The following is a 17,567-nucleotide window of genomic DNA, read 5'->3' as shown; positions in this document are numbered from 1 at the left end:
CAGACAGCTTCTGTACTAGCTGTACAGTTAAAACTGGAACATACTGTAACACACTGCAGATGTCCTAGCAGAATGGCAAAACACTTTAAACCATTCAAATCCTGTGACATAAGCATACAGTAGCAGCAACTATTCTGACAACTAGAAAGTCACAAGACCATAACAGAAACAACACATGAATCAGCGAACAAAAACGATACGGCACTGAAGTCGTCCGAAAGGATGAGTCATAAACCTTTGCTTTGATAAAGGCAACCTATACAATATTTTTAGCTTGGAGGTTAGACAGGTAGTGGCACAATTTGGTCTGTACAATTGAGTATGTTTATTAAGTCTGTTAAGAAATGTGGCACCTTTCAAGCTGAGGAAAATACCATCTCTTAAAAAATTGAACAGAAGGCATTCATTAGGGTGTATTAGTGATTTTAGAAATACTGTTGTGTTATCTCTAACATTATCATCTGTCTTTTCATGTAGTTTTAAAGAGTTTTAATTCACAACTGTTACAATTAAAAAAAAACTCAATATATTGTATTTAATCACATTAATCATTTTTTTTTGTTTATGAATACCTTATATATTTACAAAATGAACCATTCAATTAAAACATATAGGACCTTCTACTACTATGGTTATTTTCTAATGTTTTTCTCTTTTACATTTACAAAATAAAACTCCTTTACATTTTAGAGTTGAGATGACAATTGATAATCTTTGCGGCCTAAGTAAAGGGATGAAAACCCTACAGACGAAAGGTTCAGGACCAACAATCCCAACATCTCCTAAGGAGGACATGAAACAGCTTTTTGAATCACAGTTTTGTCAGGAAGGTTGTAGCTTTTTCAGCCTTTGATTCAATCATCAACTGCAGGAAAGGATGCAGATCTGTGTCTGGTGAAAGGGCACGACATGAGAAACACCAACAGGCGTGACGGGTAGCTCATCTGGGTCACCTTTGTGAAGCCAGATCAAAGAAAGGTCAAACGTCCCAAATACCCATTTTAAAAAAGGCAGTAAAGTGTCTGTCTTCCAGTAGTTCACAGGGTTGCTTTGTAGTTTCATTTGAAACCAAGAAAGATCATGAAATGTCATGAAAATTAACCAAAAAGTAATATGATAAAATCTCCCAGGGTACTCATTACATTTTTCTAAAGAAAAAAAACACACTCTGATTAAAAGTACACCCAGAAGAAAGAAAGAAAGAAAGAAAAAATGGACCTATTGCTTGGCAGAAATGTGGGCAAATTTTTGGCATACTCCTGCAGGCTCCACTACCAATTCAGGTACAATTTCAGGTGATATCGTATCATCAAAACGCAGCATGTAGTAAAGCTAATAAGGAAGGTAATGTAAAGAGGCTCAGTGCATTGAGAAAGTTACAGAAGTGGTCACCCCGTCTGAAATCTAAACAGCGGAGTACTCTGTTGTGGCAGAGAACTGTCCTAGACAACCTAGGGAGTGGAGCCACATCCAGCTTGGAGCCAGAGGCTGAGAATGTAACATTGGTCATAGTAACCACAATTGCCTTGGATTTTTCAGTGCTCCCAGTCAGAAAGCAATACTCACAGTCCATCCAGTTTAGAGTTAACTTCGAATGGCCATCTTGAATCGGCCATCTCCTGGAACAGCATTTACCAGAGTGAAAAAACTGAGCATTTCATTCAGATAGTAATACAGAAAACCAGAGGAATGGTTGTCCTGGATATTATTATTAACAACTGACTACTCTCCCAGATCCTTCAAATGCCTGAAAGTGTAGGTGCAGAGGGAATTCTGAAGCCTCAAATGGGGCTCATTCTGAATGAACATGGTGATCAAAATGGAGCTCTTGGGATAAATCCCAAAAAGTACATCTACAGGTTATAATAGGTCCATTTTCTCAAAAAGGTCCTCCTCTAAAAAGTCAAAACTTGCATAAAACAATTGTAACTAAAATTGAAAAATTACGACAAACAAAATGTCAGTAGATTTTGGCCTTAGCGCACTTTCTAAAAAATACATATTTACAGTATCAGGAGAGGTTTCACAGTTCCTGGATTTTCCTCTTAATGCATACTATGTTATAATTTATATTAGTTCATAAAAATCTCTGGGTACCATGGGAAGCAATTAATATTTACAGTTTTAAATTAGAAAATGGCTTTTCCATTTCGGATAGTGGCTTTCTTTACAGCATTCCAGCAGCTTTATCATGTACAGTTTTTCATCTCTTTCTTCAGCAGCTTCTTTCCTTAGTTATCGTCCGTCATTTTTAATAATTCCAGAAGAGCACCCACAGCTCCGAAGTAGCCCTTTAAAGCAAAGCAAATGGTCATCCCATTTCATTTACACAAATTACCTTTACTGCACGTCCACAATCCACTGTACTTCATAGTCAAATTAACACTTGTTCAATCTTTTAATCATTCAATCAGAATAAACGTGATGCTTCTGAAGTTAAGGTGAAGCTGAGCTCACCATGCTCTATGTTTGACATAGTTCTGCAGTTCACCTAGACTAGGAATTGAGTTGCGCGTGAGTTGTACTGGGTAACAGTTTTATAACAGCTGACAATATTATGCCAACTCTGCAAAGGAAAATTGAAACAGGAAGTATAGAGACTGCAACTCATTTTCCAGGCTCTGTGACCAATGACCCTGAAAAGGCCAATTCTATAGTCTAGAATAGAGGCTCAAAGTATGTTTTATGTTTCTACAACAAAAAGAGCAAATTTTACCTCATGCTCCAGGAACAAAGCCTTCAGCTGTCCTTTTGACCAAAAATCCATGGCATATGCCAGTAGCTTCATGGACACCATGTTGATTCGGAGGAAATTCCCAACAAAAACTACCCTCTCTATTTTCTGAAAGAGCACATGGACATATCAGCAAGTTATGTTGTGTTCAGCAAAAGGAGATTTCACTGTTGAAAATGTTTTATCAAAACAGTACTGTATGAAAGAAAAAAAAAACTTCTGTTAAAAAAATCCTTGCATAACAATGAAAACATCAAACATCAACTGACAAAATTAATATAAAAACAACCAAAAATTGATAGTTGACCACATCATGTAGACAAGATGTTTTACATTACAATGCCTTGACAATGATGCCACCTAGTGGCGCACAACAAGATGAACCGGTATGGATTGTCAGCATTGTGAAATATTAAAATAGTTTTGAACAAGTTTTACAAGAAAATTCTCTATAGGGCAAATCAGAAAGTAATTTCAGATTTCTCCCTTTTCAACATAAGGGAATATAAGAGAAACCATGACAGTAATTTTAACGTATTCCTTCAGTAACGTCGGATAAGACGTATACCACGTGTTCTGGTTGGGCTTTTGGAACAGGGCGGAGCTGCTTTTGTGTGTTTTTTCTCATAACAATAAAAATATGGCAGCCAATCGATTCCACAGCTCTGGCGGGCGCTACAGTTCTCCCCTGAGCCATCGAAATAGTTTAACCCCCGACCCAATTTGTGAAATAAAAAAATGTCTTATGAAAAGGTAAACTCAAGTATGAAATTAAAATGCCACTGGCTGCTGAATTTATATATTCCACCAACGGATGCAAAAAAAGTTTTTAGAAATTCAGAAAAACGTTTTTTTCTAATTTTGAAGTGGCAAAATTGATTCTGCCCAAAAACTCTCCGTGTTTTTCGAAAGTGTTTAATTATATTTGCAGCGAAATAGACGAAAATGCAATTATTTTCGTTCTCTGAAGAAAGCACACAGAGGAACAGATGCCATGTACAGCAACAGACACCCTCCTTTATGAGGAGGGAATGATGTCTGAGAGACAATCTGGAAGAAACGTAACGAGTTTCAAAGTGTAAGAGGAGAAGAAGCCCGGTATGCATTGTTCTAACACTAAAGGGAAAGTACAGCAAAAGCTTTGCTTGTGGGACCTGGAGAGAAAAAAATAGGTTAATCTCTGCCCCAAGGCTGAAAAATGTGTTTTGGCCAAGACCACAAGGTGGCGGAATGACAAGAATACAATTAGAATAGTGGTGCTTATTTGGGAAGACGTCCAAAACTCCACTGCTCACATATGTTAAAAATAATGTGCCACTGCACAAGGACATAGCAAAAAAAATGACAGATCTATGAACAGAGCTAATATTGAAGCCATATGCTTTTCAGGCATTGTGGTTCCTCGTGCTGCTCTCTGTGCTTTGATAGCCCTGTACAATGCTGCTTGATCTCCATGCCACAAGGCAACACTGTAAAGAAGCTAAAAACACAGAGAATTTGGCTCCTTACAGATGACCAAAAGACAGCTTTTATTCCTTATATATAATCATATATTATATGTATTCCGATATTATTTATAATCATAAACATATTTGTTTGAAAATAACAGAGACCATAAATACAATTCAGAACCTTTTGTTTTAATTATTATATAAAGCTGATAATTCACAGTACTTCTGTAACCCCTTTAGGTTTCCACTGTCTGTGGTTTTGTGTTCTTGTGTTGTGATATCATTCTGTTGCTCTGTCTTATCAGAATGGCAGTGTGTCACTGATTTATACAAAGACTTCGAGACGTTGTCCCACTTAGTACCGAATACACCTCTCATGCCTTTTCTAGTGGAGTTTCCGTGCGAGTATTAGTTTCTTTGCGTAGACCAACAAGCTGTGTGCCTCTGCAGTGCACAATGGAGAACGTGGAGGTTGCCGGACTTTGTCGCAGATTTGATGGGCGTTACCTCGTTTACCGCGCACATGCGAGCGATGGAGCCGATGTTGTTGGTGATGGTGACGAGGGTGGCTCTGGCGAGGTCTTCCTTGCTGATTGTGTCGCGTTTCTCTTTACTCATCATGTGGCCAAAGCTAGAACACACACACACACACACACACACACACACACACACACAGAATTGAAGAATGTTAGAGTCAGCATTTCTGCTCTGAGACTGCCAGGTCCTGTTTCAGGAGGAACAATAACATCCCATGAGAAAAACCATTTGGGAAAGTCACTCAGCCCCCACAGGGACAGAGAAGTCAGCCAGAAATTAGCTGGAGATGGGGCTCATGGACTGTTCTAATCTCAAACCGCTTCATGCACTTTCTTTGTATGGATGACGCACATTTTATACAGCTGGCCATTATGCAAAGCGGAAAACACAGGAAGGTCAAAGTTAGTGTCATCAGGTCCAGTGAGCATGTGGTCCTTTAGACGGAATTCATTTTCTTAGATTAAAAGACAAGCATGAAAATGTTTGGGCTTGCCAACAGGAAGTGCCTCACCTGGATGCGACAGCAGACCCTTGCAGTCCAAATCGCTCGTAATCTCCCCCGTAAATGTCCTTCACTAGTTTATCCACATTGGTGCTGTTCCCCTTGGCTGCCATCTCCAATGCCTCCTCGAACGTCTCGCAGCCCGTCAGGAGGCAGCACAGCCCCAGGAATGTCCCGCCTCCTAGACTTTGGGGTGGAAGCAGCCCACAGGAAATATGTAAATGAAGTGCCAAGGACAGGAGGTAGTACAGCCCATTTAGCCCATTTTGTTGGTAGTCACAAAGTGGTCAGTGGATCTCATGAGGGTTATCAGCTTAGCCCTTTCTCTAAAGAAGTGTCTCCTGTTTTCAGTTAAATGCTACTCCCCTGAAGCTCCTGTCTGCTCAAAGACTACCTGCATTTCATACAGTACAAAAGAGTTTCCGAAGACCAGGATTCATGTTATCACACCACTGTTGTGTTCTGCTTGACAAACTCATATATTCAAGAACAACAAGAATAAAAACTGTTCTCTATCAGTAGTTCTAAAAGACCAACAAACTGCGCTGTCTTGTGCACACACAGGATTTTGGCAAATAGATTATATTCATGCAGGAGGTCACTGAACATCCTTTGTAAGTTCAGTACACTAGAGAACATAATTTGGAAAATGAATGATGGCACTGAGACCAAACACCACATCAGGATGGCTGTCGGGAAGTAAGCAGAGCTTTTTGAAACACATAAGGGTGTGAGTGAGGATTATACCGAAACTAATTATACTTCCTTTAACTCAAAATAAACCAATAAAGTAAACCAATAAAGGATTGAAAAGTCAGTAACATTTTTTATGTGCCACAGGAAAATGAACTTGAAGGTTCAGATAATTGATGTCTGTTACTCAGCTATGGTTTTAAAGTTGTTTATGGTGTTTTGATGTTCAATTATGAACTCCCAAAGGGAGGCAATTTGAATGGAAACAAAAAAGGCATTTTGCAAATCCTTTCTTTCAAATTTATTTCTTCTGTCTATTCTGAAATTAAACCGATCTGCTGGTGGCAGTTTTCTGTTATCAAAAGCACTTTCAACTATAATGCTTCTAAGTTCAAGAACTGAGATTGCTAATGTTTTCACTAACGATTTCATTTTTCATGTAAAAATGCACATATTCTTGTTTTTTCCCCCCCAATTTGTAGTCCAACTGCAACTACAAATTTGCATGCAAATATGTATAATGCAAAATATCTAAGCTTTTATTAAGGGGTTGTGGTTATGTTATAATATTTCTCTGTAAAGATACAAAAAGATGTCAAAGGTATTAAAAGATATCATCATGCAGTTCACTCACAGAATCATTTGTCTCTAAAACAACAATACATACAGCTATGGAGATAATTACCTGGTCCCAGTGACACGTTTATAACTGTCCTTGGAATAAACAGCCAGAATGCTGACCCCTGAGCCTATGTTCACCAGTAGCATAGGGAAGGGATTATCCAGACTGCAAGGTCTTTTCACACAGTTCTGGGGGTCTGAAGGGTTTTCGAAGAAGTAGCACTCCGGATGCCCATTGAACCCAACAGAATCAACGTAGAGGAGGCCCTGGATGAGGCAGTCCAGCTCGTCGAGTTTCAGCAACTCCAGATCTGCCATCTGGAAGGAAGAGATAAACCATTCTGAGCACAAGCAGAACAAACAGCGGGTTAATCAGTGAGCAGGTGTCTCTAAACAATTTCGAGGCGCACCAGACATTACTGCACAGCGTGGTCCCTGTCACTAGTCACTGCAGGAGAATTAGCAAGCCAGTTCTCCCAAGCAACTACACTCACAGTTATATTTGCCAACAGTTGACAAATCCTGTTTAAATAGAACCAGAAAACGTGTTCCTTTGTATACAGCTGCTTGACAATCACCAACATTGCCTGGTGTTGATGGAAGATCAAAGAGATTCATATAACTTAGACCTAATTAACTTGACTATAATCTTTAAGGAAAAACAAAACTGTTGCAAAAAGCAGCAAACCACAAATATCCCTTGAAAAGAAATTGCACTAAATAATCCAAAAAATCAGTGAGAACTGTGACCAATTATCTTCAAGAGGGTGTTTGCATTTAAAAGACGCGGTGACACAAAAATCATTCAATAGAAAGAATAACACAGCAGCACAGCGCTAAGTTCTATCACACATCTCTCCAAATTGGAGTATCTTATAAACACCTGGCTAATTCACCCCCACCATGATATGAACGCAGAAAGGGCAACAGAGGAAACCAAAAGAAACAGCACTTTGCAAGGTGTTCTTGAGTTCTCACGAGACAGTGTTGGGGGGCAGGTGTGGTGTTGATCTCTTGCGGACCTGTAGGGTTTGATCTGTGTGCTCTGCACACGCTGAAGAAGACATACAGACACTTGTTGTGTAGAATGTTTATAGAGAGAGCAGGTAACATTCCAGTTCAACTGGAGGGCAGGGATAAGCGCTGTCAAATTGCAATTGCGTTATGTATGACAATCTTTAAGCAGGTTCTGAAGACTTACATAAAACTGTCTCTCTCCTAAACAGAACATTCGTGGTGACACAAGAGTGGGGCTGTATCCCTTTGAGAATGACAGCATTCAAAGCATAATAAGAGAAGATACGCTTCTGTGTGTCCCTGTTTGTTCTCCGCAAAATGGCCTCCCCAGTAAAAGATGAGAACTCTTTTCAAACCTTCGCTGAGAAGCCCCGTGACGTCCTGCACCCCTACGTACCGTTCGGAAGTCCTCCTCGAACTTGTAGGCGCCCCCTCCCGTGGCGCATAGCGTGGTGTGCAGGCTGGAGAAGTTCTTGTCGCTGCCCATCTGGATGAAGCGGTGCATGGCCTGCGTTGGGAAGCGAATGAAGTGCAGGTGGCCCTTGCGGCCGCACATGGTCAGGTTCTTCAGCTCCAGGTGGACGTCGCGGATGCCCGTCTTGCCGTACGCCGTGTTGGAGGTCAGGTACTTCCGGATGCTCTTCAGGTTCTCCACTTCCTCCTGCTCCTCCTCTGCGGTGATGTCCTTCGGCTCGAAGTAGACCAGCTTCACCAGGGTGCCGCCGATATCCATCCCGAACCAGGGAAAGGCTGCAACACAGTGCCGTGGAAACTGCTGTTACCAAGCAATCAGGAAGCTAGGGTATTATGGGAGCTGTGGTAGCTCAGATGGCAAGGCCGTCTAGCTCCTAACTAGAAGGTCCCGGGTTCAATCCCAGGTAGGAGCAAGCAAGGTAGCTTGCTCTGATTTCTTCCTGATGGCTCCCAGGTCCACTCAGCCTGCTTTTCAAATGAGTACTGGGGGTTAATCCTTCCAGAGGTAACAGGCCGGCCGGAACGTGATGCTGACCACATCACCTCCACCTCCTGCGTCGGATGGTCAAGAAAAATGGTGGCCCTTACCCCCAATTCCCCATGGGCCTTTATGGCCTAAAAAGGGACCTACCTACCTAGGGTATTATGTCAATAAAATGGCTCAGCAGCATGATCCACACACATTTCCTATCATCAGTCTTGCATGGCTTTTCTCTTTATTTCCATTTCTGACCCCAGGTCCTTGTTTTATTTTGAGACCAAACTAGTCTGTTTCCTCCAGGTGCTCCAGTTTCCTACCACAGTCCAAAAACATACTGGTAGGTTAATTGGTTTCTGGGCAAACTGGAAGTAGATATGAGTGTGCATCCATATTTGTGTCAGTGTGCCCTGTGATGGACTGGTGTCCTGTCCAGGATGCACCCTGCCTTTCCCCTGTTGCTTGCCAAGATAGGCTCCGGCTCCCCCATGACCATGAATTATAACAAGCACAGAAAATGGATGGATGGGTTTGTTGGATTCATCTTAAATACTTAAGATCACATTTTGTTTGTTTTAATGAGGTTGAACATGCTACATGATATCTGCCTCTTCAGCCAGCACTCAGGAGAAATCCATCCCTTCAAACCACATCCAGTGCTGTGGCAATGGTTGCTATGGAAACAGCCACAGAAAGAAGACTGTCTAGAGATTCACAAACTATGCCAAACAACCCATTTTATAATATTTCTAAAATAAATTAATAAGTAAGGATAACAAATGCTAGACACCCCGTAATGTGGCTATGAATCTGTTTTAAATTGATTTTCAATCATATTGTAGACTTACTTTTTAAATTAGCCTCCTATGAATAACCTAATGAAATTTCCAATTTAATAATCATTAAACCACAATTTTAACAATATTTGTAACAATAATGCAATATGATACACAGCAAAGGACTGTCTGCACTTTGCACCATGTGTTCCTGTCTCCAATTACTATGTCAGTGTCCTGTCTGTATTTGCGCTGTGGACCAGGAGGAATGATATTTTGTTCCACCGTATACTTGTATACGGCTGGAATGACAAACAAACATGAACTTGAACTTAAGCAATACTTGATGGTGTTTTGTTTTTCAATTGGAGTGAAGAATGCTTTTACCAATATTTATGCACTGATGGCCTCATCTTCTTTTTCCATTGACATTACATAACAACATAAGAAATGTTACAAGCAAGAGGAAGCCCTTTCATTGTTAGCAGCTCATTAATCTGAGGATCTCATCCAGCTGTTTCTTGAAAGAAGACAGGATATTGGGTTCAGCCACATGACTAGCTATTTTGCTCCACACTCCCACAACCATTTGTAAAGATGTGCGTCTTGTTCTTGGTTTTCGAGTTTTGACTGACCTTCATGAATGAAATGTGAATTCAGTGAAGTACCTTGCTGTTCTACTTACAGAAATTAAATCACTTTCACCTGTCACCATCTGGGTTTCGTTTAGATTTGAGGGGTAAGAAAAATAATTAAAGCCACAGGACTTGCAGTGAGTCTTCCAAATAGCAAAGAAGGCTGTAACTCAATCCTTTCATGGGCTGGATGTAATGATGCAGTTGTTTTATAATATTAAAAACTGGAATTTCATTTATTCTGAATTTTTACACTCTTATATTTATAACACTGTTACATATATAACACCGTTACATTTTAGATTTGTTACACTGAATCTTATCCTACAACATTTACTTACTGTTTTTCAAGTTACCTAAATTATTCAATCACCCCTCATCTTGTTTCTAAAAATGTATTTTATGCTACATCAAGTCTATATAAAGACTATGTAAATATTCAAGCAAGTATTGGCAGTGTGCATTGAGGACAGAGTCCAAACTTCTATAGATAAGTGTACTAAGAACTTAGCTTTTGTACTTCTTATATTTTTTATTTGCCTTCAATGCTGATACGTTTTAAATACAGCAAATTAAACTCCCCCTCTAGACATCTGAAAACATTTCTTAGAATCAAGTCAGATTACTTCAGACTTTTGCAAGAAAACGCTCTTTAAATTTGCATCACACTCAGGATCCATCTGAACCCATTTCTTCACCCTCATGGAAATCATGACTTGCTCCACATTAGTAGATGATGACTTGTTCTCAGCTCAAGTTCAAATCCTTCTTCCAGCATCATCCTTTAGTGAAGAACAGCCTTCACAATATTTTATTTTTGCTTAGTCTGAGCAGCGGTCAAAACTAAACTGCCAATTAGATGGCCAGTTTATTCCCTTAGCTAGAGTCATATAGACTTGACCATTTAATTAATATGACAGCCTTTGTGCATCTGAAAAAAAATATCTGTGCTTTAACTTACACGGTGGCTTAAAAACCTAAACTTCCCAAACAACCACAAATATACTTGAAATGTTAAACTTAGTAACATCTGGGAGGGGACAGTTATGGTTCATATTACAACACCCATTTTAGTTAAAACAGTGCCTCCTCAGACAGACACTCTGAATGGGATTGGCTGAGAAAAATCTTAAGAAAGATCCCTTTTGAATTAAGGGCTCAGACACACCTCCTTATCATACTGAAGGTTACAGTCGTGCATAATGAACTCGGTCACCTGGGCTTCTCAGAGCACTTTCTGAACACAGTATCTGCCTAAGTCACGATGAAAGCTGTTGGGAAGTGGGGAAATGTTTGCCTCAACTACTGCATCGTTCAGGTCCTTAGCACAGGTTCACGAAAACAGGTCAGCTCGCAATGGTGGCCAAATTACACAAGTTCTTATCAGCAACGTTAACCACATGGTGTAGAACTGAGACTTAGAAAGGGCCCCTTGGATCTTCTTTGATCTTTTTCTAGTTCAAACATAAATGAAAAGCAATTAAAATGGGGACAGGATAGACATACAAGCTTTCATCCTGTTGCAAAAGTCATTTGCCACAATTATGGGAAAATAATTCAGGAATGCTTTACATGAATGTAAATTTTAGAAACACCACTCGACCAGCTGCGGCACTGCTTTATAACATGGTCTTTTTTTTTGCTAGGAGGGTGTATTTTATAGCAAGCTACTGCATTATTGTTTTAGAACTACTGCATTAAATAAATGTACATCAGGTGTTGTTAATCTGAGAACAAACCCAGGCTTGCATAATGGAGTACAGTACCAATGTAAGTCTCAATACAATAATATGAGGATTTTCTTTTCTAGTTATTTTCTTCACAGTAGATGTAAAGTAAACCCCATTCATACCAAAGCTCCTAAGTGAATCAACAATTAACAATGGAGCTTTTGTCTAAAACTCTTTTTTCAATTATTTATTCAGCAATGAAACACATCTGGATGCAATTTCTTAGACAAACCTTTTAAAAATAATTTGTAAACTTCCCTTGAACTCAATACACCTTTACATACAACCTAATGCAGTAACTAAAAAATGTTTAATATAAACATTATTAAACATCTATAGTACTCACTGAATGACAAACTTAGAAGCTACATTTGCTTAGCATGTCAGAAGAAACATCATTTGACTTTATAAATCGTAATCTAAATCATTGAAAATCCAACTGCCTGAACTGTATTACTTAATTTATTAATAGAATATTAATAGCATGTTTAGAATGTGGAATGAAAAATACCAGTTCCAATCCTTCCATTCAAACTTGACTCTGAACTTTACATTGCAAATCTCTGCAGATTATAATGTTACAGACCAGTTAAATATTAAACATTACCTGAAACCAGAAGTGCTCGGAATTAAGAGCAACATCAATTCTCTTTGCAGTGACACCTGCTTCAATTAGCATCATGAGACAGTGTCTTTTCTGCCAAGCTTGGTAAACACACTTAAAAGCTGCTGCTGTACTAGCTCATTTGTTGTCTCTTTTCGTATGTTTTTCTATTTTTTCTTTAAGGCGCATTTAAGGTTTGCAGGTTTGAAAAAAAATCTACTGTTTTTATTTGTTTAAAAAATGTCTCTCCTGCACATTTAAACAGCTCCCAATCTAAATTATTCTTAATCAATTTGCTTCTAATAACTCCCTAAATATGGCACAAATATATCATTCACACTTAAGTTTAATCAAACAGAAAAAATTTTTTTTTGAATTTACAGAGTTTTCTAAAGGCGTGTCAAATTTGCTGTCTGCACTGTTGCAAGGCAGAACTAGAATGTGAATCCATTAAGTGCCACAGTTTGTACATTGTGCAACTGTAGTTTTGAAATTAAGTACAAACCAAACTGTGTCCTTTCAAGGCTAAAATATAGTATACGGTGCAATTCCAACACCTAAGTAGAAATAATAACACCCCTCCCAATGGATATGCATCTTAAGAACAAGAACTAGAACAGATCTTTTTTTTGCAGAAAAAGACAGATACAGTAGGTGGGGTATAGATCCCATTGTAAGACTGAATTTCACACAAAAATAAATCAAGTACTGGCATCATTGCAGGTATTCCAGAAACAAGGTGAGGAGAACAAGAGTGTGAGGGCTGTAGCTTCCTCACTTTATAATACATCGCATACAGTACGCTACAGCACATTCATTAGTGGTGCAATACCTGACCACTCTCCTACCTGTTGCACCGATAAAACAGTAGAGCATGAACATCCCCGCACACTTTGCTACTATTAATGGTGAACGCAAAGTAAAACAAGACGTTTGGTAATGAAATGTGCACTGCTATGACACCTGACACATGACAATGTCATGTCAAGGGAAGATGTCTGCATTCGGGAGACAGAGCACACTGTACCCTCGGCGCCCTGTGACAGCCGGCACATTTAGGTGAAAGGTCTGTTTACTTCCATAAGCCATGATGTTCAGAGAGCAAAGTACTCCGAATGCACGAGGGGAGAGCTTGTTTAATTTCTGACCCCAATGCTTTACCAGCATGACACACTTTACATTAATCTCCAACAGCGACATCCTCACGACGATGACTATGAAACTCACATACCATTCTAGAACTACTGTTTGTTTTGATGAAGATTTATTTTGTTGAGTGTGGCTTTTTGTTGTTTTGTGTGATGATTCCAAAGACAAATGTTCACCCTTTTGGATGGACAATAAAGTTAGTTCTTATCATTTTATTGCCAGTGGTAATCTATCTAATCTTGGGGAAGAATAAAGCTTCTAACAGGGACTAACCAAAACATCTAAAAACAGCTGACATTAATAATTAAATTGAAAAAAACAGACCCCCCCAACCCAAATTCAATTGCTACAAACTTTAAACTGTAGCCAAAAAGCAAAGAATTAAGAGAAATTATTGAGATAACTACGTTTTCTTCATGGCGTAAAAAATTGTTATGCATTAACAGATAATAGGTACGTGTGAACATACTTAATTGGTTCCTTTTAACAAGACGGAACTCACAATCAGTTAAACAAAAGTAAAAAGGACACTATAAAAGTAAATTAAAAATTATTTCCAACCCACATGAATGTTTTAAAATATTTCTGAATATTATTGTGGATTGGCTACAAGACTGAATAAAAGCTTTCAAGAGTTAGATTTACTTTTATTGCTCTTATTACTCCTAAAAATACATAAACTGCTTACACCTTGACCCAGGAAAAGGTCATTAACATGCATTATAGTACTGGTTGGCTGTGTTTCCAAAAGAATCCATGTTAAGGTGTGTAAATTTAAAGATACAGCATACCCTACTGCTTCCGGACACAGCTGTGCCTTTTCCACTGAATCTTAACTACAAATTCAGTATTAAATGAAATTAAACTGAAAAAATATATATTTTGTCCGGGTTTAAAACATTATGCAGCAGATAATCCTATTTGAGCACTATCATATCAGCAGGAATCCTTACTTCTCCAAGTTTGCATGAATCAGTATCACTAAACCTTACAAACCTGTATAAACATGTATATCTGTAAAAATATAAATGGAAAATAAGTGTAGGTTAATACACTTAATGATTAACTAAATTGGCAAATAGCATCATTTCAAATTGGCAAATGGAGCCAATTAGAAGTGGTAATTGTCCCTGTAATACGCCGTACAGTATCCCACTGGCTAGCAAATTCAGTGAAAGAAGAGACCATTTTCTTTCATATGAGCAAACTAATCTGTATTTAAAAACATAACATTGAGAATGTTAAAAGTGTCCTGATGCATGTGACATTATTCCTTGCAGGCAAGCTTCTTTTTTCAAGATCAAGGCTCACCACCAGCATTTTATAAATTAAAAAAGATATGAAAGCAAACAAACCCCACAGGAGAAGGTTCACTGAAAATGATCTCAGCAGTGCAAAACAGCTTATAAGAATTGGGGACCAAGCAGGATTATTTCTCTTTGTATTAGGTAATTGTGTCACTTGAAATAAATTCTCAGCACAACAGCAAATCTACCATTTACAACAGGAGGTCATATTACAGCGGTTTCATGTTCCCTTCTCCAATATTACTGAAATAAAAACACAATGACCAATGAGTTAGATGCCTCCAAAATACAAGCACCAATTTGTTCTATTAACCTAAACAATGCGAAAGTCCAAAGGCTGAAAAAGTATCGTCCCAGCCACTCAGAGACCCAACCTGCATTCACACAATGGAAAGTAGGAAGAACAGGAATGCAGATAATCAGGCTCTGCTAGCAGTCTGCTGTGGACAGAGCAAAGATCATAATTACAAATGGCAGCATTACAGCGACTGTGTTCTAGTGTTTGGATTGTCTTGCAAAATACAAACGGTAATTTAGGGAAGGTGAAAACTTTGTTTCATGTATGGATAGGAAAAACAATCAAAGCAGTTTTGCAGGTTTAGTGCATTTATACACTGCTTGAATTCATTATTCTGTCAACTGTAAACTGAAAAACCTGCTACATTTGTAAGCAGCCTATAGATGCCGTGTTAGATTATCAATAGGGTACTACTAATAAATTTGATTTTTGCTTTCAGATCAATATTGCATATAATTATCCCTTACCTGGCTTCTTACTATCTTTAAGCTTCATAGTGATGCTCAGGCGTACGCAAAGAAACTATAAGACTCCAATGCAAGAAAACAAATGTCTGTTTTAGAAACAAATAAATGCAGACAACCCGTTTAGTTGCTGATATTATTGTCACGGCAATAAAATGCAATTTACTTGCATATGCATTGTGGTTGCTAGAAAGTTTCTATTGGGTGAAAAAGCCCGAGAAAGCAAGGTTTGCTTGAAAAAGCAAGGTTTGCCTGACCCTGTCGCCCCGCCTCGCATAGCCCAAAGCAGAAAGCTCGTTGGCTGAGCAGGCCGAGCCTTCTTATCAGGAGCGATTTCCACACACCTTCTGACTGCCATTCGACCAATGAAACGCCGCGCCGAGCAATCGCAAAGGTTTCACACTTCGACAGACAGAGAAGGAGGGAGTACTTTTTTTGTGCTGTACGTTGTTAAAATATTGCTTCACTTCAAAGCACTGACCTCAGGAGTAGCTCGTGTCCTTTGTGAGTGTATGAATGAATCTGGGTGATTTAGCGCTTTCAGTTCACCGTTTCATGAAAAGCGGAAAAAAACAGCTAAACCAAATCAAGTATCGTGTTCCTCGAAATACCACACAAAACGTCTTTGTACTTAGCTACGGCAGAATTGTATTATCACTCAAAAAGGCACAGGTCGCTGCTGGTGTTCTTGCACGAAGGCTTTTTGTGTGGGTAGACTGTACGTGTAAAATAGTTATGAGAAATGTTTATTTACATTTTGTAGACACAGCGCTTAAGGCTACTGGCTTCATTTACATTTAAGATGCACACCTTCAGTGTCTTTTTGGTCTCTGTAGTAACAGTATATTACATATGCATTACAAATACTGCAAATATGTGAAAGCTTGACGGCAATGGCAATTTATCTTAATTATTTTTATTATATTGAAAATAAAATAAGTCACATATAGCGCCCCTTTCGTTAGTGTATTTCGAAGGCACATTAATAATTGCACCTGCGCGCCCACAGGCAATTCCGTATTATAATTAGCGCTATATCGATTAAATACTCACGCGGTCTGTTCTTCTTTCCCGAATCCATCCTCCTCCGAAGTCGGCACTTTTTCGCCGGGGATCCATTATTGTGTAGGTCCTGGTGAAGATGGTGGAAACTGTCGATGCCGCTATGGCCACCGCTGCTGCTACTACTAGCGCTGGCAATGAGTGAGCTGCAGCTCCCGTTGCTTAGCTGCGCTGGGCAAAATCCGTTTTGCAATCCGTTCGCATAAGAAGGACCTGCTCCGTTTTGCTCCGCGGTGGTATCCATAATTACACGCGGGGCAGAGAACAGTCACACAGGCAAAGGTGAAGCAAAGAAGAAAGGAAAAAAAAAGCAGCTCTTTCACGGTTTAACTTCACAGTGATTTTATGGAGGATTGAGAGAGATGGTGGAGTGTGATGGACGTTCAGTTCCAGGTGAAGGCTACGTGTTTGTTTGCACTTTAAAAAGGTGGAAAATGCATCAAACCGCAACCACACACGGTTCTGTGGAGGTCACTGTCGGTCATTTTCCTCCTTCACGCTCCGCTCCTGCACCAGCTTCCGACTGAAACAGCCGGCACGCTACGTCATCGTCTAAGCCTCCCCACCCCCTCCGACTCCCCTGGGGCACCACGCGAGAGCGGCGCCATGCCGCCTTCTCTGACTCACTCACACGCGTGGCTGACGAGGAAAGAAGAATACAAGAAAAAGAATAATCTCGACACATTCGCGATTCTTGTCTGTGGTCTTTGTTTCCCGTAACAAAACCATGTGGAATAGCAATGTGTTTTTTTTTAACCGTACTAGACCTCTATGTTACAATATGGTATGTTAACACCATTCAACGCGGATCCTTAAGCGATTATCACCTTTAAATTAAGATGGGAATCCATTTCAAAAGTGCATTATTCACGTTTTAATTGTTCTAATTAAAAGAGCTGCAGAAGCACAAAAATAGGAAATTAATACAAGCAGGTTGCATGAAACACATTCGCAACTAAGAAACCGACAAAATTGTTTCAACAACCAAGGAAAATTGATATGCGGCTGCATCTACTATCACCCGTTGTCATTATT

General features: G+C 39.3%; 1 protein-coding gene across 2 annotated transcripts; it reads right to left on the bottom strand.

Annotated features, from left to right (window-relative positions):
- Positions 1-2,198: 2,198 nt before the first annotated feature.
- On the bottom strand, positions 2,199-17,057 carry LOC148834689 (pantothenate kinase 1). 2 transcript variants are annotated; one of them, XM_088917546.1, is made up of 7 exons: positions 16,524-17,057; positions 7,953-8,305; positions 6,603-6,856; positions 5,234-5,410; positions 4,693-4,816; positions 2,717-2,842; positions 2,199-2,291 (listed from the first exon to the last, which is right to left on the bottom strand). In XM_088917546.1, exons 1-7 carry the CDS (start codon positions 16,774-16,776, stop codon positions 2,232-2,234), a joined length of 1,347 nt encoding a protein of 448 aa, XP_088773672.1. In that variant the 5' UTR covers positions 16,777-17,057; the 3' UTR covers positions 2,199-2,231. The 2 variants fall into 2 exon arrangements, with proteins under 2 accessions (XP_088773672.1, XP_088773673.1); XM_088917547.1 differs by lacking the exon at positions 16,524-17,057 and adding an exon at positions 15,474-15,568.
- Positions 17,058-17,567: the final 510 nt, after the last annotated feature.

This window comes from Atractosteus spatula, chromosome 5 (genome assembly GCF_055471065.1).
Source record: "Atractosteus spatula isolate fAtrSpa1 chromosome 5, fAtrSpa1.hap1, whole genome shotgun sequence".
Taxonomy (NCBI): Eukaryota; Metazoa; Chordata; class Actinopteri; order Semionotiformes; family Lepisosteidae; genus Atractosteus; species Atractosteus spatula.
Note: the sequence above shows the minus strand (reverse complement) of the source record. Positions and strands in the feature narration are given on the sequence as shown.